The 27,299-nt window shown below is 42.5% G+C and overlaps 1 protein-coding gene across 1 annotated transcript; it reads right to left on the reverse strand.

The window, feature by feature from the left end:
- Positions 1 to 147: 147 nt before the first annotated feature.
- Positions 148 to 24,809, reverse strand: LOC115156667 (receptor-interacting serine/threonine-protein kinase 2-like). Its single transcript, XM_029704203.1, has 11 exons — positions 24,218 to 24,809; positions 23,685 to 23,838; positions 21,532 to 21,687; positions 16,137 to 16,294; positions 15,097 to 15,146; positions 14,571 to 14,732; positions 13,772 to 13,857; positions 13,260 to 13,364; positions 8,288 to 8,384; positions 7,826 to 8,032; positions 148 to 1,665 (listed from the first exon to the last, which is right to left on the reverse strand). Exons 1-11 carry the CDS (start codon positions 24,412 to 24,414, stop codon positions 1,244 to 1,246), a joined length of 1,794 nt encoding a protein of 597 aa, XP_029560063.1. The 5' UTR covers positions 24,415 to 24,809; the 3' UTR covers positions 148 to 1,243.
- Positions 24,810 to 27,299: the final 2,490 nt, after the last annotated feature.

Here is a 27,299-nt window from a genome sequence, read left to right on the forward strand (position 1 = left end):
CCTTCAAAGTCACTGAGCCATCTTCTAGCCATGGTAGCTAAAAATACAATTTCCCTAAGCATGATGGGATGTCAATTGCTTAATTAACTCAGGAACCACACCTGTGCGGAAGCACCTGCTTTCAATATACTTTGTATCCCTCATTTACTAAAGTGTTTCCTTTATTTTGGCAGTTACCTGTAAATTGCTTGGTAAACTCTGATCTACATTAGCTACCTTATCTTATTTTCCTCTTTCGGTGTCATTCGTCTGTCCCCATATGTAAACGTGTCAAGACAAAGGCCAAGGATTAATCCACTGACTACATTCTGAATAAATGGTATGGGGATGTAAATATCATATAAATGATAAGGCCTCAACAGCTTTGGCACATCCTATGTCAACTAAAGCTCCTATGAATAGAAAGAGCACAGACTATAAGAGAAATAAAAACATGGCTTTTTTTGACAAACAGAAAGGGTATGGGGGTTGATCCAGTTGAGACCAAGCTACAGTAACCTCAACACGGCAGAACTCCAGTCGAGTACCTTATCGGACCTGGAGAGCTACAGATGAGTCTAAACTGTCCACTCAAAAAAAAGAGTAAAACCAGAGCATTACTGTAGGTGAGTATGATGTTACACAGTCTGTCTGGATATATTTCTCTGGATAAAACAGTGCAGAGGGGAGAGAACAGAAAGATGCATAGAAGCAGAACTCAAACTCAGGGCCTGTACCCCAATCACTCAGAACAAAGGGAATGTTTTGAGAGAACCAAATTATTTACCAGACATAAAATCCATAATATAAATTATTCAAAGCCTGGATAAATACTAAGGGATTTTGATTGTTAATCCCAACCCATCCTCTGCTTTTTAGAGAACGGGAATTTTTGTGAACATGATATGGTTTTGTTTTTCAAAAGGTCGTTTTTTGCTCAACAGTTTGATGAACAGTAGCAACATACAGTATTGCTCTGTGTGAGTGGGCAGGAAGGTAGGTACCATCATGAGCAATGTGAGATACAGCTGGGCTTTACCATCCCCCACTAAGGTCAAAGTTCAGTCAAAACCCAGGGTCATATTCATTAGGGCACACTGTAGAAAAAAGTTTCAAAAAAATTGTTCAAAAGGAAAACATTCAGGTAGTCCATTCCCGTTTAAGTTAGTTTTTCTTCCATTTGTTGCCTAATGAAAATGACCAAGGACTAAAAGACAGTAGGGTATTTTTCCACCACCTAGAGTAGCTCAATGAGCTAAGTCTTTTACAGTTTATAGTCTTTCTGGTCTCTGGTCTTCTCTGGACTAGTTCTGTCCTGGTAATTCCTTGGGTTGATGTAGGACACCGAGAGTGGGGGTGCGTATGGCTGGGAGCTGAGCTCTGGGGCGTATGGCTGCAGGCCCAGTTGCTTGTTGTCCTTGAGTTTGCGGACCACCACGCGGCAGAAGTCCTCGCTGTGACGGTGGCAGGTGTCAAGGAGCTGGCGGACCTTGGCAGTGCGTGTGGCCCGGTTCACCACCAGCTCGTAGTCCTCGCGCATCAGGAGAGAGCACGCAAGCAGGGCATCCAGGCTCTGGTTCAGGCAGGCCTCCGTCATCTTGGAGACAATCTCCTCGCGCCGTGCCGCGATCCAGCATGCCATGGGGCCCAGTGCGGGGCCCAGGGGGTTCGATGGCAGGGTGAAACCTGGGGAAAGTGGGGGCAAAGTTGTGTTGGATTCGACATTTTGAGCATTGAGATATTAAATAAATGATAGGAAAGAAGCATAGAATCAGATGTGAAAGAGACTGGGCCTCTGTTGAAAGACAGATAGCTGTGGAATGTGTTGGAATGGGTTGGGGGAAGAGAGTAGAGCAACGGTTGAGATAGGGGAGACAGATGGACATCTGTGGACTAGGGGAAGGAATGGTTGAGGTCAGGAGGTGAGGTCAGTTCCCCTTAAGGGAGTAATCAGGGTTGAGTATCTGGTTACCTTCTTCCTGTTGAGCATAAGATGTAAGGATTGGAGAGAAGGGGAAGTGTCTTAAGTGGGATATAAATATCTGGATGGGACAAATCTTGGGTTGTCTGATTACAGCTGTACAGAACCTTTGGGAAGAATTAAACTTGGTTAAAGCTTCTCTAGTGTCTGTGGGTTATTTACTCTGAAAAATAAGAACCTAACAGTAGGTATTAGATGAGAGGTAATATACAGTGCCTAAAGAAAGTATTCACACCAAGACTTTTTCGACAATTTAGATATGGCACAGATCTACACACAATACCCCATAATGTCAAATTGGAATTTCGTTTTACATTTTTACAAATTAATAAAAAATGAAATGCTTAAATTTATTGAATCAATAAGTATTCAATCCCTTTGTTATATCATGCATAAATACATTCTGGAGGAAACATGAGCTTTTTTTAATTTAACCTTTATTTCACTAGGCAAGTCAGTTAAGAACAAATTCTTATTTTACAATGACAGCCTAACCCGGCCAAACCCTCGCCTAACCCGGAAAACGTTGGGCCAATTGTGCGACGCCCTATGAGACTCCCGAACACGGCCGGTTGGGATACAGCCCGGGATCTAATCAAGGATCGAACCAGGGTCTGTATTGACACCTCTAGCACTGAGATGCAGTGCCTTAGACAGCTGTGCCACTCAGAACTAATCACATAATAAGTTGCATGGACTCACTCGTGTTCAGTAATAGTTATTAACATGACTTGAATGATTACCCAATCTCTGTACCTCACACACAATTATCTATAAGGTCCCTCAGTTAAGTAGTGAATTTCAAGCACAGATTCAACCACAAAGACCAGGAAAGTTTTCCAATGCCTCTCAAAAGTAGGGCACCTATTGGTAGATGGGTAAAAAAAAAATAACAAAGCAGACACTGAATATCCATTTGAGCATGGTTAAGATATTAATTACACTTTGGATGGTGTATCAATACATCGAGTCACTACAAACATTCAGGCGTCCTTCCTAACTGAGTTGCCAGAGAGGAAGGACATCGCTCAGTGATTTCACCATGAAGCCAATGGTGATTTGAAGACAGTTGTAGTTTAATGGCTGTGATAGGAGAAAATGGATCAGCAACATTGTAGTTACTTTACAATTCTAGCCTAATTGACAGAGTGAAAAGGAAGCCTGTACAGAATACAAATATTCCAAAACATGCATCCTGTTTGCAACAAGGCACTAATGTAATACTGCAAAAAATTTGGAAAAGCAATTTTATTTTTGTTCTGAATTTAAAGTGCTATGTTTGGGACAAATCCAATATAACACATTACTGAGTACCACTCTCCATATTTTCAAGCACAGTGATGGCTGCATCATGTTATGGGTATGCTTGTAATCGTTAAGGACTGGGGATTTTTTTCAGGATAACAAAAATAAATGAAATGGAGCGAAACCCAGGCAAAATCCTAGAGGAAAAACTGGTTCAGTCTGGTTTCCGCCAGACACTGGAAGATTAATTCACCTTTCAGCAGGACAATAACATAAAACACAAGGCCAAATCTACACTGGCGAACGCGTCTCCTTCCTGAGCGGTATGACTGCTGCGTGGTCCAATGGTGTTTATACTTGCGTACTATTGTTTGTACAGATGAACGTGGTACCTTCAGGCATTTGGAAATTGCTCCCAAATATGAACCAAACATGTGGTGGTCTTGGCTGATTTCTTTTGATTTTCCTTTGATGTCAAGCAAAGAGGCACTGAAAAAGAAAGGAGGACCAAGGCACTCTTCATATAATTGACTAAAATGCCTTTATTAGTATGGCATGTTCAATAGAAACAATGTTTATAAAAATCCGACGCGTTTCGGCTGCATGGCCTTCGTCAGGGAGTACAAAGAAATAATACAATGTTCTCTTTTTAACAGCTTTTCACATTAACCCTAATTTGAAGAGGGAGTGGTTAAAATTGATTGGACACACCTAGTAAGCAATAGTATACACACTTTAAAGTGAAATACTGTAGCTATGTTATCATAAAAATTTAACTCCAAGCTAGAAGTATCAGAACACTTAGAAAGGTAGTTCTAACCTAAAATATGTCTGGGAGAAGTGTCAAGAATAAGAAAGCAATATATTTTATAGTACACTAGAACACAGCAAAACATGAACAACAACAGTCTAAACATAGCTGAGGGCAATTGAGCAAAATGTCCACTAGATGACAGAAAATGTACCCATCACAACCCTACAAGAAGGGTGAGAAATCCATATCTTCATTTAAACCCGGGTATTTAGTGGCCTGTAGTTTGTAAATCCAAAAACTTTCCCTTTGGTTTAACTGTTTAAGACGGTCCCCTTTTCTAATAGAGGCCGGGATATGATCAAAACCCATAGCTTGTAGGGAGGCAGGGTTGACCAACTCACCCCTTTAACCAAAGAGCACCTTCGGTCTACCAACATTTACTATTGTGTACCTTAGTAGCGCTTCCCTTCCTCCTCTTTCTACAAAGAGGCACTGAGTTTGAAGGTAGGCCTTGAAATACATCCACAGGTACACCTCCAATTGACTAAAATGATGTCAATTAGCCTATTAGAAGCTTATAAAGCCATGACATAATTTTCTGGAATTTTCCAAGCTGTTTAAAAGGCACAGTCAACTTAGTGTATGTAAACTTCTGACCCACTGGAATTGTGGACAGTGAATTATAAGTGAAATAATCTGTCTGTAAACAATTGTTGGAAAATGACTTGTGTCATGCACAAAGTAGATGTCCTAACCGACTTGCCAAAACTATAGTTTGTTAACAAGAAATTTGTGGAGTGGTTGAAAAACGAGTTTTAATGACTCCAACCTAAGTGTATGTAAACTTCCGACTTCAACTGTACAGTCGTGGCCAAAAGTTTTGAGAATGACACAAATACTAATTTTCACAAAGTCTGCTACCTCAGTGTCTTTAGATATTTTTGGCAGATGTTACTATGGAATACTGAAGTATAATTACAAGCATTTCATAAGTGTCAAAGGCTTTATTGACAATTACATGTTGTTGATGTTGATGCAAAGAGTCAATATTTGTAGTGTTGACCCTTCTTTTTCAAGACCTCTGCAATCTGCCCTGGCATGCTGTCAATTAACTTCTGGGCCACATCCTGACTGATGACAGCCCATTCTTGCATAATCAATGCTTGGAGTTTGTCAGAATTTTTTTTTTTTTTTGTCCACCCGCCTCTTGAGGATTGACCACCAGTTCTCAATGGGATTAAGGTCTGGGGAGTTTCCTGACCATGGACTCAAAACATCGACGTTTTGTTCCCCGAGCCACTTAGTTATCACTTTTTCCTTATGGCAAGGTGCTCCATCATGCTGGGAAAGGCATTGTTTGCCACCAAACTAAGACAGCGCTACAGGGAGACAGGATGGACAGCTGATCATCCTCGCAGTGGCAGACCACGTGTAACAACACCTGCACAGGATCGGTACATCCGAACATCACACCTGCGGGACAGGTACAGGATTGGCAACAACTGCCCGAGTTACACCAGGAACGCACAATCCCTCCATCAGTGCTCAGACTGTCCGCAATAGGCTGAGAGAGGCTGGACTGAGGGATTGTAGGTCTGTTGTAGGGCAGGTCCTCACCAGACATCACCGGCAACAACATCGCCTATGGGCACAAACCCACAGTCGCTGGACCAGACAGGACTGGCAAAAAGAGCTCTTCACTGACGAGTCACGGTTTTGGCTCACCAGGGGTGATGGTCGGATTTGCGTTTATCGTCAAAAGAATGAGCGTTACACCGAGGCCTGTACTCTGGAGCAGGATTGATTTGGAGGTGGAGGGTCCGTCATGGTCTGGGGATGTGTGTCACAACATCATCGGACTGTGCTTGTTGTCATTACAGGCAATCTCAACACTGTGCATTACAGGGAAGACATCCTCCTCCCTCATGTGGTACCCTTCCTGCAGGCTCATCCTGACATGACTCTCCAGCATGACAATACCACCAGCCATACTGCTCGTTCTGTGCTTGATTTCCTGCAAGACAGGAATGTCAGTGTTCTGCCATTGCCAGCAAAGAGCCCGGATCTCAATCCCATTGAGCATTCCTGGGATCTGTTGGATCGGAGGGTGAGGGCTAGGGCCATTCCCCCCAGAAATGTATGGGAACTTGCAGGTGCCTTGGTGGAGGAGTGGGGTAACATCTCACAGCAAGAACTGACAAATCTGGTGCAGTCCATGAGGAGATGCATTGCAGTACTTATTGCAGCTGGTGGCCACACCAGATACTGACTGTTACTTTTGATTTTGACACCCCCCTTTGTCCATTTCGGTTAGTCACATGTCTGTGGAACTTGTTCAGTTTATGTCTCAGTTGTTGAATCTTGTTATGTTCATACAAATATTTACACATGTTAAGTTTGCTGAAAATAAACTCAGTTGACAGTGAGAGGACGTTTCTTTTTTTGATGAGTTTACATACATACTGAACAAAAATATAAAACGCAACATGCAACAATTTCTAAGATTTTACTGAGTTACACTTCATAGAAGGAAATCAGTCAATTGAAATAAATGCATTAGGCCCTATTCTATGGATTTTACCTGACTGTGAAGGGGTGCAGCCATGGGTGGGCCTGGCTCCCCAGTGGGTGGGCCTATGCCCTCCCCGCCAATCAGAATTAGTTTCTCCACAAAAGGCTTTTATTACAGACAGAAATACTCCTCAGCAACCACCCACCACCCTCAGATGATCCCACAGGTGAAGAAGCTGGATGTGGAGGTCCTGGGCTGGCGTGGTTACATGTGGTCTGTGGTTGTGAGGCCGGTAGGAAGTACTGCCATATTCTCTAAAACGACGTTGCAGGTAGAGAATTCCATTCTCTGGAAACAGCTCTGGTGGACATTCCTGCAGTTATGCCAATTCCTGCATGCCAATTGCACGCTCCCTCAAAACTTGAGACATCTGTGGCATTGTGTTGTGTGACGAAACTACACAAATTAAAGTGACATTTTATTGTCCCCAGCACAAGGTGCACCTGTGTAACGAGCATGCGATTTAATCAGCTTCTTGATATGTCACACCTGTCAAGTGGATGGATTATCTTGGCAAAGGAGAAATGCTCACTAACAGGGATATAAACTAATTTGTGCACAACATTTGAAAGAAATATGCTTTTTGTGTGTATTTTGTGCGTAGATTTTTTATTTCAGCTCATGAAACATGGGACCAACACTTTACATGTTGCGTTTATATTTTTGTTCAGTGTATTTCTTAATTCCAGTCTTCTACTTTTAGATTTGTGTGTATTGTTCTGAATTGAATTTGGGGCGGCAGCGTAGCCTAGTGGTTAGAGCGTTGGACTTGTAACCGAAAGGTTGCAAGTTTCAAATCCCCGAGCTGACAAGGTACAAATCTGTCGTTCTGCCCCTGAACAAGGCAGTTGTTCCTAGGCCGTCATTAAAAATAAGAATTTGTTCTTAACTGACTTGCCTAGTTGAATAAAGGTAAAGAAAACAATTGTTAGATATTACTGAATTTCGCTACACCTGCAATAACATCTACAAAATGTGTAAAAAAAAATGTAAATCTTTAAGATTTTCTACAAAGTATTGACTCAGGGGTGTGAATAATTATGTAAGTGAGATCTCAGTATTTTAGATTCAATAAATTTGCAAAAATGTTAAAACATTTTTTCACGTTGTCATTATGGGGTATTGTGGATTAAATCTATTTAAATCTATTTAATACACTTTGAACTCAGGCTGTAACACAACAAAATGGTGAATAACTCAAGGGATATGAATACTTTCTGAAGGCACTGTAGGTAGTGAGACTAGGAGGGTGTAATGTTAGTCATGTTGTGGTTTGGTTGTGAACTTCTATTACCTGGCTGTGGTTGGTATGGCTGTGGCTTCAGGGTGAGGTTGTCCAGGTGCGTCACACACTCTGTCTCTGGCAGGCCCGGTTTGAGGGGAATATTGAGGTTATCCAGGGGCCTGGCACTCTGGGGGTAGTCGTTGAGGTTGTTGTCCTCTAGGGTCTGCTTTCTGAGGGGCTCCAGGTTGTGGGACATGAACGACGTGGGGGATACTTCTAGGAGGGATGAGAAGGAGGGGTTGGGGGGGGGGAGGGGAGGGGAGACGAGGAGAGATGGGTGTCAATCAGAGGCGGCGCCTCCAGGGAAGAAGAGGAGGATATTTCTCCTCATTCATTTGAGGAAAGATTTATCTTTTCAAAGTCTTTTCAAAAGAGAAGAGTATACAACGCCGCAACAGACTAGTACTCAGGAAACTCTTCAGCAGTCATTTGCAGCTGTCAATCACAGTACATGAAAGGAGGTAGGCTTACCTTTAAAAGGTGGAGCATTGGTGCTAGTGAGGGAGCTCGGTCGGGAGATGTCCGTGTCCTGGGAGGAGCAAGACCCAGAGCCAGAGGTGGAGCTTCCCTATGGCAGTGAGAGAAGGACGGTGTGAAAATCTGGATACCGCTCCAATCTACTACACCTTCCTAATATTGAGTTGTTCCCCCTTTTGCTCTCAGAACAGCCTCAATTTGTTCTGGCATCGACTCTACAAGGTGTTGAAAGCGTTCCATAGGGATGCTGGCCAAAGTTGACTCAAATGCTCACAATTGTGTCAAGTTGTGTGGATGTCCTTTTGATGGTGGACCATTCTTGATACACACGGAAAACGGTTGAGCGTGAAAAACCCAGCAGCGTTGTAGTTCTTGACACACTCAAACCGGTGCGTCTGGCACCAACTACCATGTCCCGTTCAAAGGCACTTAAATATTTTGTCTTGCCTATTCACCCTCTGAATGGCACACATACACAATCCATTTCTCAATTGTCTTAAGGCTTAAAAGTATTATTTTATCCTGTCTCCACCCCTTCATCTACACTGATTGAAGTGGATTTAACAAGTGACATCAATAAGGAATCATAGCTTTCACCTGGATTTACCTTGTCAATCTTTTGAATTTGAGATTTGATTAGACATGTTATTTGGCCTTGTTTCAATGTTGATAGTGCAATGGAATGTTTGAATCAATGTCATTGTTTCAACGTCATGCCATCAACCTAAATTAAGACGTATATTGAAATAAAAGGAGAAGCCACAGTCCAACGATCCCTGCCTGAACAGTGACTCCTACTGTTATGAGGGGTAATGCATTTCAGTTAGAATTGGTCTACCATCCAGGAGTGTACAGATGCCTACCTCTATAAAAACCTGCTTAGCTTTGGTAACAATCAAGCTGTGTATGTTTCAGTCTTAGCTATCATGTCAACACATTCAGACATTGATCAGCTTACATATTCATTTGCATAGTCTACCTAAATAGCATTGAATAGTTGAAAGTAACAAACTTTTCTTACACAAGCTGTATGTAAATTCAGAGTGAGTTTGGGTTTATGTAGGCCACATTGACATCTGATTTGTCCAACAAAGGACACCATCATTTTATCGAGTAGCTAGGTATACTGTCATTCATCCATGGTTGACTGGATCTTTGGAAGTTTAGAAGTAGTTACCATTAGCCCTATAAATAGGATGCCAAATTCATGATATTAATAATACACTTTTACCTTTTGATATTGTCTTGTATATGAAGGATGTTGGTTGATTTCACATTTTATCTACAAGTTATTAACATGTTGGATTCACATCTCCATTTCAAACAAAAAATGAAGTTGAAGAACATGAATAAATCAAATCAAACTTCATTTGAAGTGCATTTAAAGTTTGATTTAGTGCCAATTAGTACATTTTGTTACATTACAGCATTACATTTTATTCTAAAATGGATTAGTTTTGTATTGTTTTTGCAAATGTATTAAAAATAAAAAACAGAAATATCACATTTACATAAGTATTCAGACGCTTTACTCAGTAATTTACTTTGTTGAAGCACCGTTGGCAGCGATTACAGCCTCGAGTCTTCTTGGGTATGACGCTACAAGCTTGGCACACCTGTATTTTGGGAGTTTCTCCCATTCTTCTCTGCAGATCCACTCAAGCTCTGTCAGGTTGGATGTGGAGCGTTGCTGCACAGCTATTTTCAGGTCTATCCAGAGATGTTTGATCGGGTTCAAGTCCGGGCTCTGGCTGGGCCACTCAAGGACATTCAGAGACTTGTCCCAAAGAAACTCCAGCGTTGTCTTGGCTCTGTGCTTAGGGTTGTGGTCCTGTTGGAAGGTGAACCTTCACCCCAGTCTGAGGTCCTGAGCAGGTTTTCATCAAGGATCTCGCTGTACTTTGCTAATTTCATCTTTCCCTCGATCCTGACTAGTCTCCCAGTCCCTGCCACTGAAAAACATCCCCACAGTGTGATGCTGCCACCACCATGCTTTAGGGATGATGCCATGTTTCCTGCAGATGTGACGCTTGGCAATCAGGCTTGGTTTCATCAGACCAGAGAATCTTGGTCTGAGAGTCTTTAGGTGCCTTTTGGCAAACACCAAGCGGGCAGTCATGTGCCTTTTACTGAAGAGTGGCTTCCGCCTGGCCACTCTACCATAAATGCCTGATTGGTGGGATCTGTAGAGATGGTTGTCTTTCTGGAAGGTTCTCCCATCTCCACAGAGGAACTCTGGAGCTCTGTCAGTGACCATCGGGTTCTTGGTCACCTCCCAGACCAAGGCCCTGCTCCCGCGATTGCTCAGTTTGGCTGGGTGGACAGCTCTAGAAATAGTCTTGGTGGTTCCAAACTTCTTCCTTTTTAGAATGATGGAGGCCACTGTGTTCTTGGGAACCTTCAATGCTGCAGACATTTTTTGGAACCCTTCCCCAGATCTGTGCCTCGACACAACCCTCTCTCTGAGCTCTACGGACAATTCCTTCGATCTCATGCCTTGGTTTTTTTTGCTCTGACATGCACTGTCAACTGTGGGACCTCATATAGACAGGTGTGTGTCTTTCCAAATCATGTTCAATCAATTGAATTTACCACAAGATGCACCTGAACTCAATTTCGAGTCTCATAGCAAAGGGTCTAAATACTTATGTAAATAAGGTATTTCAGATTTTATATTTGTATACATTTGCTAAACTTAGCTTCTTTCTCTCAAATTTTGTGCAGAAATGTGTTTACATCCCTATTAGTGAGAATTTCTCCTTTGCCAAGATAATCCATCCACCTGACAGGTGTGGCATATCAAGAAGCTGATTAAACGCCATGATCATTACACTGGTGCATATTGTGCTAGGGACAATAAAAGGCCACTTTAAAATGTGCAGTTTTTCACACAACATAATGCCAAAGATGCCTCAAGGTTTAATGTCCACCAGAGCTGTTGCCAGAGAATTGAATGTTTATTTCTCTACCATAAGCTGCCTCCAAGATCGTTCTAGAGAATTTGCCAGTACGTCCAACCGGCCTCACAACCACCACATCCGGCTTCTTCACCTGCGGGATCGTCTGATGGGGGGTGCTGGGGAGTATTTCTGTCTGTAATAAAACCCTTTGGTGGGGAAAAACACATTCTAATTGGCTAGGGCTGGCTCCCCAGTGGGTGGGCCTATGCCCTCCAAGGATCACTCATGACTGCAATTACATATTTTTGTTATTTACAAGATGCCCATATCCAGAGCGACGTACAGTAGTGAGTGCCTACATTTTCATACTGGTCCCCCGTGGGAATTGAACCCACAACCCTGGTGTTGCAAGTGCCATGCTCTACCAACTGAGCCACACGGAACCAACACCCCTGCCCAGTCATGTGAAATTCATAGATTAGGGCCTTATGAATTTAATTCAATTGACTGATATGAAATGAAACTCCGTAAAATCTTTTAAATTGTTGTGTTGATATTTTTGTTCAGTATAATATACACAGTACCCATCAAAAATTTGGACACACCTACTCATTCCAGGTTTTTTCTTTATTTTTACTATTTTCTACATTGTAACACATATGGAATCATGTAGTAACCAAAAAAGTGTTAAACAAATCAAAATATATTTTATATTTGAGATTCTTTAAAGTAGCCACCCTTTGCCTTGATGACAGCTTTGCACACTCTTGGCATTCTCTCAACCGGCTTCCATCAGGTAGTCACCTGGAATGCATTTCAATTAACAGGTGTGCCTTGTTAAAAGTACATTTGTGGAATTTCTTAACTTCTTAATGCGTTAGAGCCAATCAGTTGTGTTGTGACAAGGTAGGGTTTGTATACAGAACATAGCCCTATTTTGTAAAAGACAAAGTCCATATTATGGCAAGAAAAGCTCAAATAAGCAAAGAGAAACGACAGTCCATCATTACTTTAAGACATGAAGGTCAGTCAATTCGGAACATTTCAAGAACTTTGAAAGTCTCTTCAAGTGCAGTCGCAAAAACCATCAAGCACTATGATGAAACTGGCTCTCATGAGGACCGCCACAGGAAAGGAAGACCTAAAGTTACCTCTGCTGCAGAGGATAAGTTCAGTAGAGTTAACGGCACCTCAGATTGCAGCACAAATAAATGCTTCACAGAGTTCAAGTAACAGACATCTCAACATCAACTGTTCAGAGGAGACTGCGTGAAATCAGGCCTTCATGGTCAAACTGCTGCAAAGAAACCACTACTAAAGGACACCAATAATAAGACACTTGCTTGGGCCAAGAAACACGAGCAATGGACTTTAGACCGGTGGAAATCTGTCCTTTGCTCTGATGAGTCCAAATTTGAGATTTTTGGTTCCAACCGCCGTGTCTTTGTGAGACGCAGAGTAGGTGAACGGATGATCTCTGCATGTGTGTTTCCCACCGTGAAGCAAGGTGTGGGGGTGCTTTGTAGTGCATTGACTGCTTTCAGAATACGTTTCCCTCCTATGGCTCTCACAAATTGAATGCGCCTCGAGAGGAATATTTATCTCGCATAAAAACACACAACCTCAAGCCGACTAGGTAAACTATTCTACTATGGTGTTGTCTGATGTTCTTTTAACAATGTTACATTGCAACAATAATAGCACTGGAAAGTTATATCCTGAGTGATAAAGTAGAGGCTTATCCAGCAGCTACAGTACGCTACATACAGCTGTCTGAGTTGAGCGCTGCTGTGAAGTACATTATAAAGTATTTTAATTCCCTTCATCTGAACATTGGAGTTTCAGCAACAATCATGCATGTCAGCTCTATGCACACTGCATAACTGAGAAAATCTCATATTTGAGAATACATTTGTATTCTGTCTGCATTAAGCTGCGTCATCTCCAAACACACCCAGCCCCCCCCCCCCCCAAGACCTCTCCAGAATCTATATGACGGAAATCCATTGCAGTGACAGAACTTTATCCCCGTGAATGGTGCTGTTTTAAAAGGTCAATGTACTCACTTGCCAGGGACTGGGGTTGTCCTTCAGAATGTTTAAAGACTTCTCCTCCCTCCCCTTCTCACCCGCCACAGGTGTGGCAGAGTAACAGCCTGCCCTCCTCATCAGCTAGAGAGAGAATATGATAAATGATGCCACAAACGGATGCAAATCACTGGGCGCATTTTCTTCCCACCTCTAGTGTTGAAGAATAAAGCAAAAGGAGGGGGGTGACGGATTATTTCTACCTAAACGTCAAGTCATCCATTTGTCTCTCTGTTCCGTCATTTGTCGAGTCATCTATTTCAAGCCATATCACGAATCACGACGCTGCAAACCCTGGTCGGGTCTGATGTCATCAGATTTGTGCAACAAAAACCTTTTCGCAATACACACATACAGTGTTACTTGAGTCATACTGAATGACTTGGAACTATACTGTATGTATATTGGCAAGCGTATTTGCACTGCAAAATATATCCTGCCAAACTGTTTTCCTTGTGACCTGTGTCCTGTGCAGTCTCGTACTGACTGACCTTTGACTTCTTGACCTCCAGCACGGCCTCCAGGATGTCGATTTCATCAAACCTCCCCAGCATTGGCTCCAGCTCTATCACACACACTGCACAAGACAGGGAGAGGTGCTTATGGCTTTGTAGCTTTCAGGGTCAAATGTATACTTGCAACACCTACATAGATAATACATTGATGTCAATGGAATAATTGTTCGAAACATTGCGTTAGACATGTTGATCAAGGAAGGTTTCAGCTCCAAGTAACAAGGTAAGGTGACAGGGGCAGATCCAGAATCAGCCAGAACCTTAACTAACCATTTGGGTTAGGAAAGCACCAAACTGATCTGAGATCTGTGTCTAGGGGCAACTTCATCCTACGTTAAGGTAATGAGTTGGAGGTCGTGGCTCTTACAAATGAGTTGAGGTCAAAGGTTAGAGCTTGCAAGCTAAAATATGATTTGAATGATGCAGCAACGCCGATCAGCAGCATCAGCTTGTTGGCCCGCCCAGGTTCCTAGCGGGAAGTGGACTGTGGTGGACGATCCAGTCTAACTACAAAGGAAGAGCTGTGAGCGTCGAAGATGACGAGGTGCCCGATGAAGAGCTCTGGGACCTGTCTGTCAGATGTTCTCTAGCTCCCTGCCTGGCTGCACCATCAATGCTCTCTCCCCTCAAGATACTACTTTTCCGAACTGCATCTGAAGTTGCGGAAGACCATCGGCCAAGAACTCCCTTTTTTGATTTAAGCGACTGAGATTCTACTTATAATGAAAAACGATATATAAAATAAATATATTATTATTATTATTATCTCTCTTACTGAGAAAGCAGGGCCGTTCGTCAGGGTTGGCGGTCCAGCCGCAGGTCATGAGGTTGATGAGTGTCTCCCTGCTGGGGATGTCCCCTGGCAGACAGTCCAGGCCTATGTCGGGACGTATCCCACGCAGTACACTGAACATGACCTGCATGGGGTTGGTCGCCTCTGTACAGAAAACAGACCAATTCTCAGTCAGTGTTTTAGTTCGGAAGGAAGATTTAATATCACTTGAGGCTGGAAATCCCACCAACTATATTTGGTCTTTGTTTTTCCTTTTTTCGAGCAGGCAGAGGACCAGAAACGTCAACTCATGAGTTTGGTATACGTCACAGATTACAAACACTATTGAGGTCATGTGGCTAATCTATATGTATGGAAGCATATAGCTGACAAAATTCATTCTGAATGAAGCTACAGTATAAGCTTCCACAAAAGTGAGGTCATTAACATCCATGATTCTTATACAGAACTAACGTTGGCAAATGCAATGCATTCTAACAGTAAAGAAAGCATCTACACAATGAATTACCTTCAAATGGTATCCTCCTGGACAGCACCTCCCACATAATGATAGCGTAACTAAAAAACAGGAACATAAAGAAAAACAGGAACATCACGAAAAACAGTCTGATTTGGCCCACAGTTAGAATAGCGGCCTCTGGGGACAAAAAAACCCACTTATGTCAGATGAGTTGGCATTTCCCTTAAAGGGAGGAAGTCACAAATTAAATTTCCTCAGTCTTACACCAACACATTTTCCAGTGACAAAATGACTCAGTCATAATGACAGCTGTTCATGTCCCAAAAGCCCCAGTGAATGTAAATCAGAGGTTAGGGGAAGTTGAAGGGCTAGTGTCATATCTTTTTTCTACATTTCCTTTTTGACATATTCGCTCTAACAGAGGATTCATTTAAGGGGGTGTTCATCTAGAAAGGGCAAGCTCCCTATAGTCAATTACTGAGATGAAACTGGAGCTTAGCACAAAGTACCTCACTGTTTGCTCCGTGAGGAATGTGGTCTGATTTACCATAGGCTAGTTTAGACTGCCTTGAAGTTTTACCGTAGGCTACATAATAAACGTGCCTTGCAGTACAGAGACTTCTCTTAAAAAGTTATGTCAAAAATCCCTAGCTGGCTGACACACTTCTGCTCCTCTCCCTTTAAAAAACATGTGCTGAGAATGTTGTAGTTGTGTTGTAAAGTGGTGGATCACCACAGAAAGACTGCTCAACTTCCAGAGAAACATCTTTTCGATTCAAATTTCACCCACATTTCAAATTGCGTTTCACTCTCATAGGCTTTGGTTATTGTCAGTCATTATTACTGATTTTGTTTTATTTTATTATTAAAAAAATTCATTGAGTAGATCTGGGTAGGTTTTATATTACACATGGAATCATGAAGGCACCTTTAAGACAGTGGTCTGAAGAAATGTTAATATTCTTCCTCGGTAACCCGGATGTCATATCACTTCGTACTTTAGCCTAGTGCTCAGTTTTTCATTGTCATGCCAGAGATGCTATAACTCAAACTCTGGTTCTGGTTGGCTGTTTAGCTTTCAGGCTCACCTGTAGATGTCGTGTTTGACGACTGCACAGCGGCTCTTGGAGGGTTCATACTCCTCTGGGGGCATGTAGATGATGGTGCCCCCCATCTCAGGTGGCTTGGATCCCGAGCCTTTACTGATCGACAGCTGGCGCCACTTAGACAGGCCAAAGTCTGCTATCTGGACAGACATTTACATGACATTTTAGTCATTTAGCAGATGCTCCTACCCAGAGAGACTTACAGTTAGTGCATTCATCTTAAGATAGCTAGGTGAGACAACCACGTATCAGAGTCGTAGCCCTAGGTACATGTTTCCTCAATAAAGATGTTGTCAACAAAGTTAGTACTGGTAGGAAAAGACAAGTGTAAACTTATGGGAATAAGACAGATGCCTTATTTAAAGATACTCTTTGAAGAGGTAGGGTTTCAGACGTTTCCAGAAGATGGGCATGGACTCTGCTATCCTAGCATCAGGTGGAAACTGGTTATACCATTGGGATGCCAGGACAGAGAAGAGAAGAGCTTGGACGGGGCTGAACGGGAGCTGCCCTCCTGTAGGGGTGGATGGGCCAAGAGACCAGAGGTGGCAGAAGAGTACTCGGGTTGGGGTGTAGACAACAAGCTGTTGGAGAGCTGGGTCGTGTTCAGTAGGGCACACGTAAACAAACTGTTTTGCAGTGAAAAGTGAGAATCAATGTTCTTATTGGACATGTAGTCCAAGTAGTACCTCCCCGTTTCGCTCAACGTTTTCTCCCTACAGAACACAACCCTGGACTTCCAAAAAGACACTGACAATCAGACTAACCAAATATGTAGGTCTACGTTAGGGATCTCCAACCTTTTCTAGCATGAGATCTACTTTTAAAATGATAAAACATGTTGCGAGCTACTTGTTATTTTTCGCTTTTCCCTCTCAAAATTACAATTGTTCATTGAGAAACAATGAAATTCAATATTCTGAGCCCATGTAATGCTTAAATCACATCAGAAGACCATTTTTGAGGCCTGGAAGAATAACTAACATTTTTCGATTTGAGTGTAATACCCCTTTAATTGCGCATTTTGCGAGAGAGGAATGTGCTGGTATAGCAATGTTTTTTCCTGCTGCATATGTCATGACAGAGTTTGCAAATAAAAGCTCACCTGATTAATACAAATAAGCATGATATAATTCTGCCAGGTAAACCTACTTTTCAGTTAACATTTAATTGAGGAGAGAAAGTATTTATGTCTACCCAGAAGACAATCATCATTATCGCTAACTGGCTAAACAAAGTGAATAATAGACAAACACGCGCACCACACAGACTTACATGCTGACCAGACCGCTCGCGTGCAGGTTGATTTTGTCCACCTACACCAGACGCGATCAGGACACGCAGGTTAAAATATTAAAACAAACTCTGAACCAACTATATTCATTTGTGGACAGGTCGAAATGCATTAAACATTTATGGCAATTTAGCTAGCTAGCTCGCTGTTGCTAGCTAATTTGTCCTGGGATATAAACATAGAGTTTATATGTACTCCGACAATTAATCCACAGATAAAAAGGTAAAAGTTTGTTTCAAGTAAACTCTCCTCCTTCAGGCTTCTTCTTCTTTGGACTTTATATGGCGGTTGGCAACCAACTTTAAGGTGCATTACCACTACCAACTGGTATGGAGTGTGGACCTCAGTTCATTTTTAAAATCACCCACGTGGGTATATGCTCCTAAAAACCAATGAGGAGATGGCACGCGGGTATACTGTGTGCTTCTAAAAACCAATGAGGAGATGGGAGGCAGGACTTGCAGCGCGTCATGTGCCACAAATAGAACTTTGCTCTATTTTAGTGCTTGGCTACGCAGACGGTCGTTGACAGCGAGCAGTGTGGGTGCAATGATTGAATAACATGTATATGTAAATGCACACGCGACGTGAGCGGTGTGGTCAGCATGTTACAGGGGCAATATTGCTAGAAATGAATTGCCAGATATTGTGTTACGTTTGACTTTTAAGCCAATTGTGGCTAACTAGGGCTGCAACAATGTCAATGTGAATTTGATTGAATAGTAGCCCGGGAGCTTGAGGTGATACTTGCGAGATTAATATGACAGTTACGGTGGAACATGTGAAAAATACATTCACTTTCAGAATTGTTTGGCAAGCTACTCATACCGTAGGGGGCTGCAAGCTACTGGTAGCTCGCGATCAACCTGCTGGAGACCACTGGCCTAGGGTATTTGTCAGTGACATTGGAAAGTGGAGTTTGTACACAACCTAATTAAATCAGGGCCAAGTTAAAAAGACACATTAGGCAACTAGCATGAAAATAACGACAAATTAAGATCCGATTGGTTGATGCAGGATGGTTGCTTTGGATAATGGAGTGCTGATTCATTCATATTCTAACCCTCTCTCCTGACCCCCACTGGCTTTCGCCGACTGGTCGAGCACCGGTTCAGATGTTGTTCTACAGGACTTACACAGTAATAGAGTCACTGCTATTAGCTTCACGATTGCCATTTGGACCAGCGATATCTGCCCCATGAGCATGCCGAGTCGGACAGCACAGTGGGTCGTCTAGGATTTCGTACTGAGGTAAGTCGTATTGCATGCTCATGAATGTGCTGGTTGTCATACCGCTGCTGCCATATCAATGGCATTTGAGAACATGTTTGAAACCTGAACACACTAGCTAGCTCCATTCGAACAACTGACTCGAGAAATAAGCTCATCAACTGCGCCTGCAGCAGACGTGATACCCTCTGTCATGGCATTGAAACGCCTGCTCAACAAAACTGCAGACAGGCTGTGAACAAGCGATTCGGTCGCACTCTCTTTACTGTGTCCCCACCATGCTCGATGCTACGTACAAGGACCACTACTTCGACGCAGACAAGAAACAGGGTTTACGTGAAATGTTACATACACAGCTGGAAAAGATGGAAACGGACAAAGTGACAGTGCGCACCGAGGAAGAGAGGCCACGGACAGACAGAGCTGAAACTTCATCATGTAAAGCAGTGAAATCCTGGTTGAGAATGAAACGACTGAACAAATGAAACAGCACAGAAAGTAAGTGAAAGAAATAAGTTTTGATGATGTTTTACTGGTAAATGAGGACATACAGTTGAAGTTGGAAGTTTACATACACCTTAGCCAAATACATTTAAACTCACTTTTTCACAATTTCTGACGTTTTAATCCTAGTAAAAATTCCCTGTCTTAGGTCAGTTAGGACCACCACTTTATTTTAAGAATGTGAAATGTCAGAATAATAGTAGAGTGTCAAGTTTTGACCAGTAAAGGGGTCATTTGTTATTGTAGTTTGGTCAGGACGTGGCAGGGGGGTATTTGTTTTATGTGGTTCGGGGTGTGTGTTTATGTAGAGGGGTGTTTGGTTTGAGTATTACGGGGTTTTTGGGTTATGTTCTATGTGTCGTATTCTAGGTTCTATCTATGTTGTGTATTTCTTTGTGTTGGCCTGGTATGGCTCTCAATCAGGAATAGCTGTACATCGTTGTTGCAGATTGAGAGTCATACTTAGGTAGCCTGTTTTCACCTGTCCATTTGTGGGAAGTTGTATTCGTGCACTGCTATGTTTAGCCTGCAGAACTGGTAGCTGTCGTTCGTGGTTTCATTTTGTTGTTTTTGTGTGGTGTTCGTAATAAAGTAAATATGAGCATTCACGTACCCGCTGCATTTTGGTCCACTTCCTACGACGGCTGTTACAGAGAATGATTTATTTCAGGTTTTATTTCTTTCATCACATTCCCAATGGGTCAGAAGTTTACATACACTCAATTAGCATTTTGGACATTGCCTTTAAATTGTTTCACTTGGGTCAAACGTTTCGGTTAGCCTTCCACAAGCTTCCCACAATAAGTTGGGTGAATTTTGGCCCATTCCTCCTGACAGAGCTGGTGTAACTGAGTCACACGCTTTTTCAGTTCTGCCCACAAATTTTCTATAGGATTTGTGATGGCCACTCCAATACCTTCACTTTGTTGTCCTTAAGCCATTTTGCCACAACTTTGGAAGTATTCTTGGGGTCATTGTCCATTTGGAAGACCCATTTGCGACCAAGCTTTAACTTCCTGACGGATGTCTTGAGATGTTGCTTCAATATATGCACATCATTTTCCTACCTCATGATGCCATCTATTTTGTGAAGTTCACCAGTCCCTCCTGCAGCAAAGCACCCCCACAACATGATGCTACCACCCCCGTGCTTCAGGGTTGGGATGGTGTTCTTTGGCTTGCAAGCCTGCCCCCTTTTCCTCCAAACATAAGTCATACTTAGGTATGACTTATGGTCATTATAGCCAAACAGTTCTATTTTTGTTTCATCAGACCAGAGGACATTTCTCCAAAAAGTATGATCTTCGTCCCCATGTGCAGTTGCAAACCGTAGGCTGGCTTTTTTATGCCGGTTTTGGAGCAGTGGCTTCTTCCTTGCTGAGCGGCCTTTCAGGTTATGTCGATATAGGACTCGTTTTACTGTGGATATAGATACTTTTGTACCTGTTTCCTCCAGCATCTTCACAAGGTCCTTTGCTGTTGTTCTGGGATTGATTTGCACTTTTCGCACCAAAGTACATTCATCTCTAGGAGACAGAACGCTTCTCCTTCCTGAGCGGTATGATAGCTGCGTGGTCCCATGGTGTTTATACTTGCGTACTATTGTTTGTACAGATGAACATGGTACCTTCAAGCATTTGGAAATTGTTCCCAAGGATGAACCAGACTTGTGGAGGTCAACAATTTATTTTCTGAGGTCTTGGCTGATTTCTTTTGATTTTCCCATGATGTCAAGCAAAGAGACACTGAGTTTGAAGGTAGGCCTTGAAATACATCCACAGGCACACCTCCAATTGACTCAAATTATGTCAATTAGCCTATCAGAAGCTTCTAAAGCCATGACATTATTTTCTGGAATTTTCCAAGCTGTTTAAAGACAGTCAACTTAGTGTATGTAAACTTCTGACCCACTGGAATTGTGATACAGTGAATTATAAGTGAAATAATCTGTCTGTAAACAATTGTTGGAAAGATGACTTGTGTCATGCACAAAGTAGATGTCCTAACTGACTTGCCAAAACTATAGTTTGTTAACAAGAAATTTGTGGAGTGGTTGAAAACCTAGTTTTAATGACTCCAACCTAAGTGTATGTAAACTTCCGACTTCAACTGTACGTAAATACCTTTTTGGTCAGTGTGGTGTGTGTGTGTGTGTGTGTAACCTTTATTTAACTAGGCAAGTCAGTTTATCGGTACATCACTAATTGATACCATGAAGACAACTCATACTAAATGTAATTTAAAATGTAACAAATTGCCTTTGTAAACAGGGATTCAGAAGACTTTATAATGTGAGTCCAAGCTTAGTAAGACTGAGGTTGACACACACACACACACACACACACACACCTTGACATGAAACTCTCCGTCCAGCAGAATGTTCTGTGTCTTGAGGTCGTGGTGCAGGAGGGGTGGGGTCATGTTGTGTAGGAAGTTCACCCCCAGAGCTATCTCGTACAGGACACGCAGCCTCAACGACCAGGCCAGCAGGGGGTAAAGGTTATTCTACAGAGTGTGGGAGGAGAGAAGGGGAAAGAATACATTTGAAAAAAAGTCTACACAGAAGGTAGAGTGGAAATAGTAGGGAGAGGAAGAGAAAGTGAAGCAGAATGTATTGGTTCGAAAATTAGTCATTGGCTTTGATTCTACAGTGAAGAGGCGACTCCGGGATGCTGGCCTTCTAGGCAGAATTGCAAAGAAAAAGCCTTATCTCAGACTGGCCAACAAAAATAAAAGATAAGATGGGCAAAAGAACACAGACACTGGACAGAGGAACTCTGCCTCGAAGGCCAGCATCCCGGAGTGGCCTCTTCATTGTTGACCTTGAGACTGGTGTTTTGCGGGTACTATTTAATGAAGCTGCCAGTTGAGGATTTGTGAGGTATCTGTTTCACAAACTAGACACTCTAATGTACTTGTCCTCTTGCTCAGTTGTGCACCGGGGCCTCCCACTGTTCTGTGTAGGGAGTAGTACACAGCGTTGTACGAGATCTTCAGTTTCTTGTCAATTTCTTGCATGGAATAGCCTTCATTTCTCAGAACAAGAATAGACTGACGAGTTTCAGAAGAAAGTTAATTGTTTCTGGCCATTTTGAGCCTGTAATCAAACCCACAAATGCTGATGCTCCAGATACTCAACTATTCTAAAGAAGGCCAGTTTTATTGCTTCTTTAAAATCAGCACAACAGTTTTCAGCTGTGCTAACATAATTGCTAAAGGGTTTTCTAATGATCAATTAGCCTTTTAAAATGATAAACTTGGATTAGCTAACAAAACGTGCTATTGGAACACAGGAGTGATGGTTGCTGATAATGGGCCTCTGTACGCCTATGTAGATATTCCATTAAAAAAAAAAAATCAGCCGTTTCCAGCTACAATAGTCATTTACAAAATTAACAATGTCTACACTGTATTTCTGATAAATTTGATGTTATTTTAAAGGACCAAAAATGTGCTTTTCTTTCAAAAACACAGACATTTCTAAGTGGCCCCAAACTTTTGAATGGTAGTGTATATATATTTTTTTATATTTTTTTTTGGGGGGGGGGGGGGTTGCAAAAAATGTGGGGCTCAAAACAGATGGCCCCACCTACCCTGAATGACGGGTCGCCATCATATACAATAATCACAGGTTTTTGGAGTACCACAGCCTCTTATGATGGACAAGTTTCTTCTGCATTGAGAACGAAGAAAGTATTGCCAAGAAAAGGTTAGTCAAAAATATCCTGATTATGGCTGAAGAGCAGCCTATGCACAACCTCAGAGGAGCTTTAGCTCTGCTGCGGAGGTTTGTGTTTACATGGCTTACATAGCATTGTACCACTCACATTTCCCGTCCTAGTAGGAGCATAGCAGTAATCTGATACCAAAGCCTGAATTGTCAGTTTTTTATTTTTATTTTACCAGGTAAGTTGACTGAGAACACATTCTCATTAACAGCAACAACCTGGGGAATAGTTACAGGGGAGAGGAGGGGGGATGAATGAGCCAATTGTAAGCTGGGGATGATTAGGTGGCCGTGATGGTATGAGGGACAGCTTGGGAATTTAGCCAGGACACCGGGGTTAACACCCCTACTCTTACGATAAGTACCATGGGATCTTTAGTGACCACAGAGAGTCAGGACACCTGTTTAACATCCCATCCAAAAGACAGCACACTACACAGGGCAGTGTAGGGGATCTTTTTTTAGACCTGAGGAAAGAGTGCCTCCTACTGGCCCTCCAACACCACTTCCAGCAGCATCTGGTCTCCCATCTAGGGACCAACCAGGACCAACCGTGCTTAGCTTCAGAAGCAAGCCAGCAGTGGGATGCAGGGTGGTATGCTGCTGGCTGCTTCAGTGGCTGCTTCTTCATTGAAAATTATAGTGTGGAACTCAGACTATAACTGTTTGAATCAGTTGGAGAAATAATTCCGCCCCGTAGACTGATATGGCAAGAGACTCAGTCCCGACTTGTTTATACATGTACACTGTTCTTACTAAGTGGATGTAGGCCTACATCGTGAAGCAGCTGATCCAGAGAGCCATTGCTCATGTACTCGGTGACGATGCAGAAGAACTCAGGCTCATTGCACACGCCAAAGATCTGGATGATGTAGTTGAATCTGGCCTTGTGGAGCACTTCCGCCTCTTTCAGCGGGCAATTCCTCTCCCTGCAAACACAGTCAGATAACCAGAACCTTTTGGCATTACTGTCATGATGGCACAAGGATTAATATTCCTATTGCTTTCTCATGTGCATAGAGAAAGTACATTCGAGTGATATACATTTTTTTTCACTGTCTCCCATTCATAGGGGCATACATGAGAAGAAATCAAGGTTACTACCACTCTGTTGCTGTTACTGATTGTTGACATAGCGTCATTGTCTGGCCAAAATGTAGACAGCAGCAGCATTCTGTACGGCAATCACAGGGGCCTCTGGATACATGAATCAACATCTAATTTGAGTAGGCAATGACTGATTCTAGCCAGATAAAACCCAATGGCATAGTCCTACTTCATCTGGTAGAATGATTTGAACAAAAATACCTTTCGCCAACAGGAGAATCCAATTTCAGGCACTTGATGGCAACGGTGGTCCGCCAATCGGAATGCTGTGCCTTGAACACGCTTCCGAACCCACCTTTGCTCAGGTAATGCAAGTCCGTCAGCTTTTGATAGGGGATCACCGGCAGAGTGCTCGTGAGACTACAAAGGTTCACACAGCCCATGTGGTGCTGCTCCATAATTATTGTAAGCCTAGAAAAAAGGAACTCTTTAAAAGGCGTGTCCTTCGCCTAAAAGAGAAAGGGGAATTGGGGGTTCCTGTTCCCGACGAAACGAAAAAAAAACCTTGGTGGAGTGACAGAGCAGAGAGCATCGATTGATAAATTCTCCATTCAGAGTAGGTACAATAGCCATCCCACTTTATTACGTTTTGACTCGCAGGCTCGCACTGCCAGTGTCCATGAATGTAGACGTCGAAAAATGTGTGACTTGAATAGTTGATAGAAAATGTACAGGCGGTCCACCTCTGTCAATGTATCAATCTCTCTAGCGAGTAACGTTACGGTCCAACAACCTCACCACACCAACAAACAAAAAAAACGGCGACTAATGCCGAGTTCACGAGCTAGTCGAAATTAGGAAACTCTGACATTTCCGACATGCTAACTGGTTGTAGTTATACACGCGCCGGCGTTCAACGAATCAACAAGTCGGGACATTTCCGAGTTTCCTTGTTCGGACTAGCATCTAAACGCGGCATGAATCACGCTTGCTTGCGAGCTAGATAACGACGCGGTCACGGCCAACGATGTACTGTATATATAATGCATTGCTGATGCTATGCGTTGGCCATTGAGAGCCTTTAATTGGCACTCCATTGGAATTAATGGCATTCTACAGTATTTAAATGACATGTTTCAAGGACAAAATGACGTGCATTTAAATATGTTTATGTTGTAGTGGGGACAGTAACATCAGTCATCTCAAAAAATGTAAGAACATGTTTTTTTTTTTTTGCTGTTTCGCTCACATAATATATTTTAAAAGTATGCATTAAGGTGTCTGTAATATAATACATTTGGCAAAAACGAGTGTCAAGATGGAGGCACGGTGTCTTCAAAACAGCGCCCCATAAAAGTAATCAATCTAGTGTAAATATAAATGATTGGTCACGGCATTGGGGCATGTTCTTCTTGACCCTGCAGAACAAGTCCGACATGAGTTTACAATGTCGTTGGGTAGGCGGCCTTTAGATTTCCGACACTTGTTCTGTTCTTATCTAATGCCGTGCGGTACAATTAAAAAGTGGAAATATGCCGCAATATTTGTCTTTCTCTAGCTGTTTTACACCAATATATTTTCTACAAAGCCAAGTACTGTAGTACTTTACTTAGGTTCATACCTCACTGCAAAAAGCCATCCAAATAAACTTGATCGATCTTTTTAAAACGCGTGTGTTCTAATCGAGTCACACACACACACAAAACACAAACTCTTGAAGTGACATGAATCGAAAAATCAAGGAATAAACTTTAGTTCTTCAATTCTTTCTTCAGCCAAAAGGATCATCATCTCCTACGTAAGCCTGGGTGCAGAAGCCAGAGGGTACCGGTGGAAATAACGTAACATCTCCTACTTAACCACAAGGTGGCACTGTAAACACCCTTTCTGACAGTTAACTCTCGGCTGAACTGTTGCGTACAATGTTAGATATTGAATTGAAATGTATTTTTTTTGAGTTTGCATCCCAATATTACACTTTATAATAATTTATCGTGGACAGACTAAACATAACTGGTAGATGGTGTAATATTCACATGTGTAAACATACTGAATTATAAATGGATGCATTTTACCTCCGTATCATACTGTGCTATGATTGGTTAAGACCACCCAGATGGTTAGGTCATGGTCAGTTGATCATGGTTGGAGATAAGTGAACATGCCAGTTGTAGCTAGCTAATAAAGAGCTACGTTTAGAAATATCCTGTAATACTGCATTTTATTATTTTGTACAAAGCGTGCAAAACAAGACATGGTGTCAGAGTAAAAGGTCTTAAAGATGGATTTTTCTGGAGTTCCTTCCCTCGAATGGACTGGGAGTCCACAAACTTACCCGATGCATGGCGTATGTACAAACAGCATGTGGAGTTAATGTTCACGGGTCCTCTGAAGGCAAGAGGAGAAGAGGAAACGTGCAGCTACCTGCTCCTCTGGATCGGTGAAAAGGGGAGAGATATTTACAACACATGGACACTTACCGAGGCTGAATCAAAGGTACTGAAAACATACTACGATCGTTTTGAAGCATATGTTGTGCCGAAGACCAATACGATTTTCGCTAGGTACACATTCTATGAGAAAGTACAGGGAGCTAGCGAGTTTTTTTTTAACAGTTTGTGACTGATGTCATTGTGGAATCCGACCACAAGCCCCTTGAGTCAATCATGAGGAAACCACTAGCCGCAGCCCCACCAAGGCTACAGAGAATGATCCTTCAACTACAAAAATACGACTTCACAATCACTCACCTTCCATGCAAAGACATCCCTGTCGCAGACACACTCTCCAGGAAGTTTCTTACCTACAAGGACAGCAGCCTCAGTGAAAGGCATGGGCATGCAAGTGCACACTGTGTACAGCAACTTACCAGTTACTGACACAAAACTGAAGGAGATCTGAGCAGAAATAGAAAAGGACTCACAACTCACACAGCTGAGGAAAGTCATACAGGATGGATGGCCTGAGGAGAGGAGAAAATGCCCTCAGAGCGTCTCAGAGTTCTGGAACCATCGTGATGAACTATCACCGATCAACGGAATCATTTTCAAAGGAGAGAAAATCATTATTCCTACCAGTCTCAGAGAAGAGATTTTGACAAAGATCCATGCTAAACACATGGGCATGGAAAAGTGCAAACAGAGAGCATGGGACATTTTGTTTTGGCCTGGAATGTGCAAACAAATAGAGGACATTGTTGGTAGATGCGCCATCTGTCTTCAACGACGCACCTCAAACACCAAAGAGCCAATGTTACCTCACTGTATCTTAGACCGACCCTGGCAGGTCGTGGCAACCGATCTGTTCACCTGGAACAACGAGGACTACATCGTAACAGTGGACT

This window comes from Salmo trutta, chromosome 21 (genome assembly GCF_901001165.1).
Source record: "Salmo trutta chromosome 21, fSalTru1.1, whole genome shotgun sequence".
Taxonomy (NCBI): domain Eukaryota; kingdom Metazoa; phylum Chordata; class Actinopteri; order Salmoniformes; family Salmonidae; genus Salmo; species Salmo trutta.

What these genes read in the sequence shown, in the direction of transcription:
- LOC115156667 (XM_029704203.1), bottom strand. Translation starts at nt 24,414, where the DNA reads ATGGAGCAGCACCACATGGGCTGTGTGAACCTTTGTAGTCTCACGAGC. An exon ending in GATTCTCCTGTTGGCGAAAG is followed by an intron (nt 23,839 to 24,217) that starts GTATTTTTGTTC and finishes CTGTGTTTGCAG; the next exon opens with GGAGAGGAATTGCCCGCTGA. An exon ending in ACAACCCCAGTCCCTGGCAA is followed by an intron (nt 8,385 to 13,259) that starts GTGAGTACATTG and finishes TCACTGCCATAG; the next exon opens with GGAAGCTCCACCTCTGGCTC.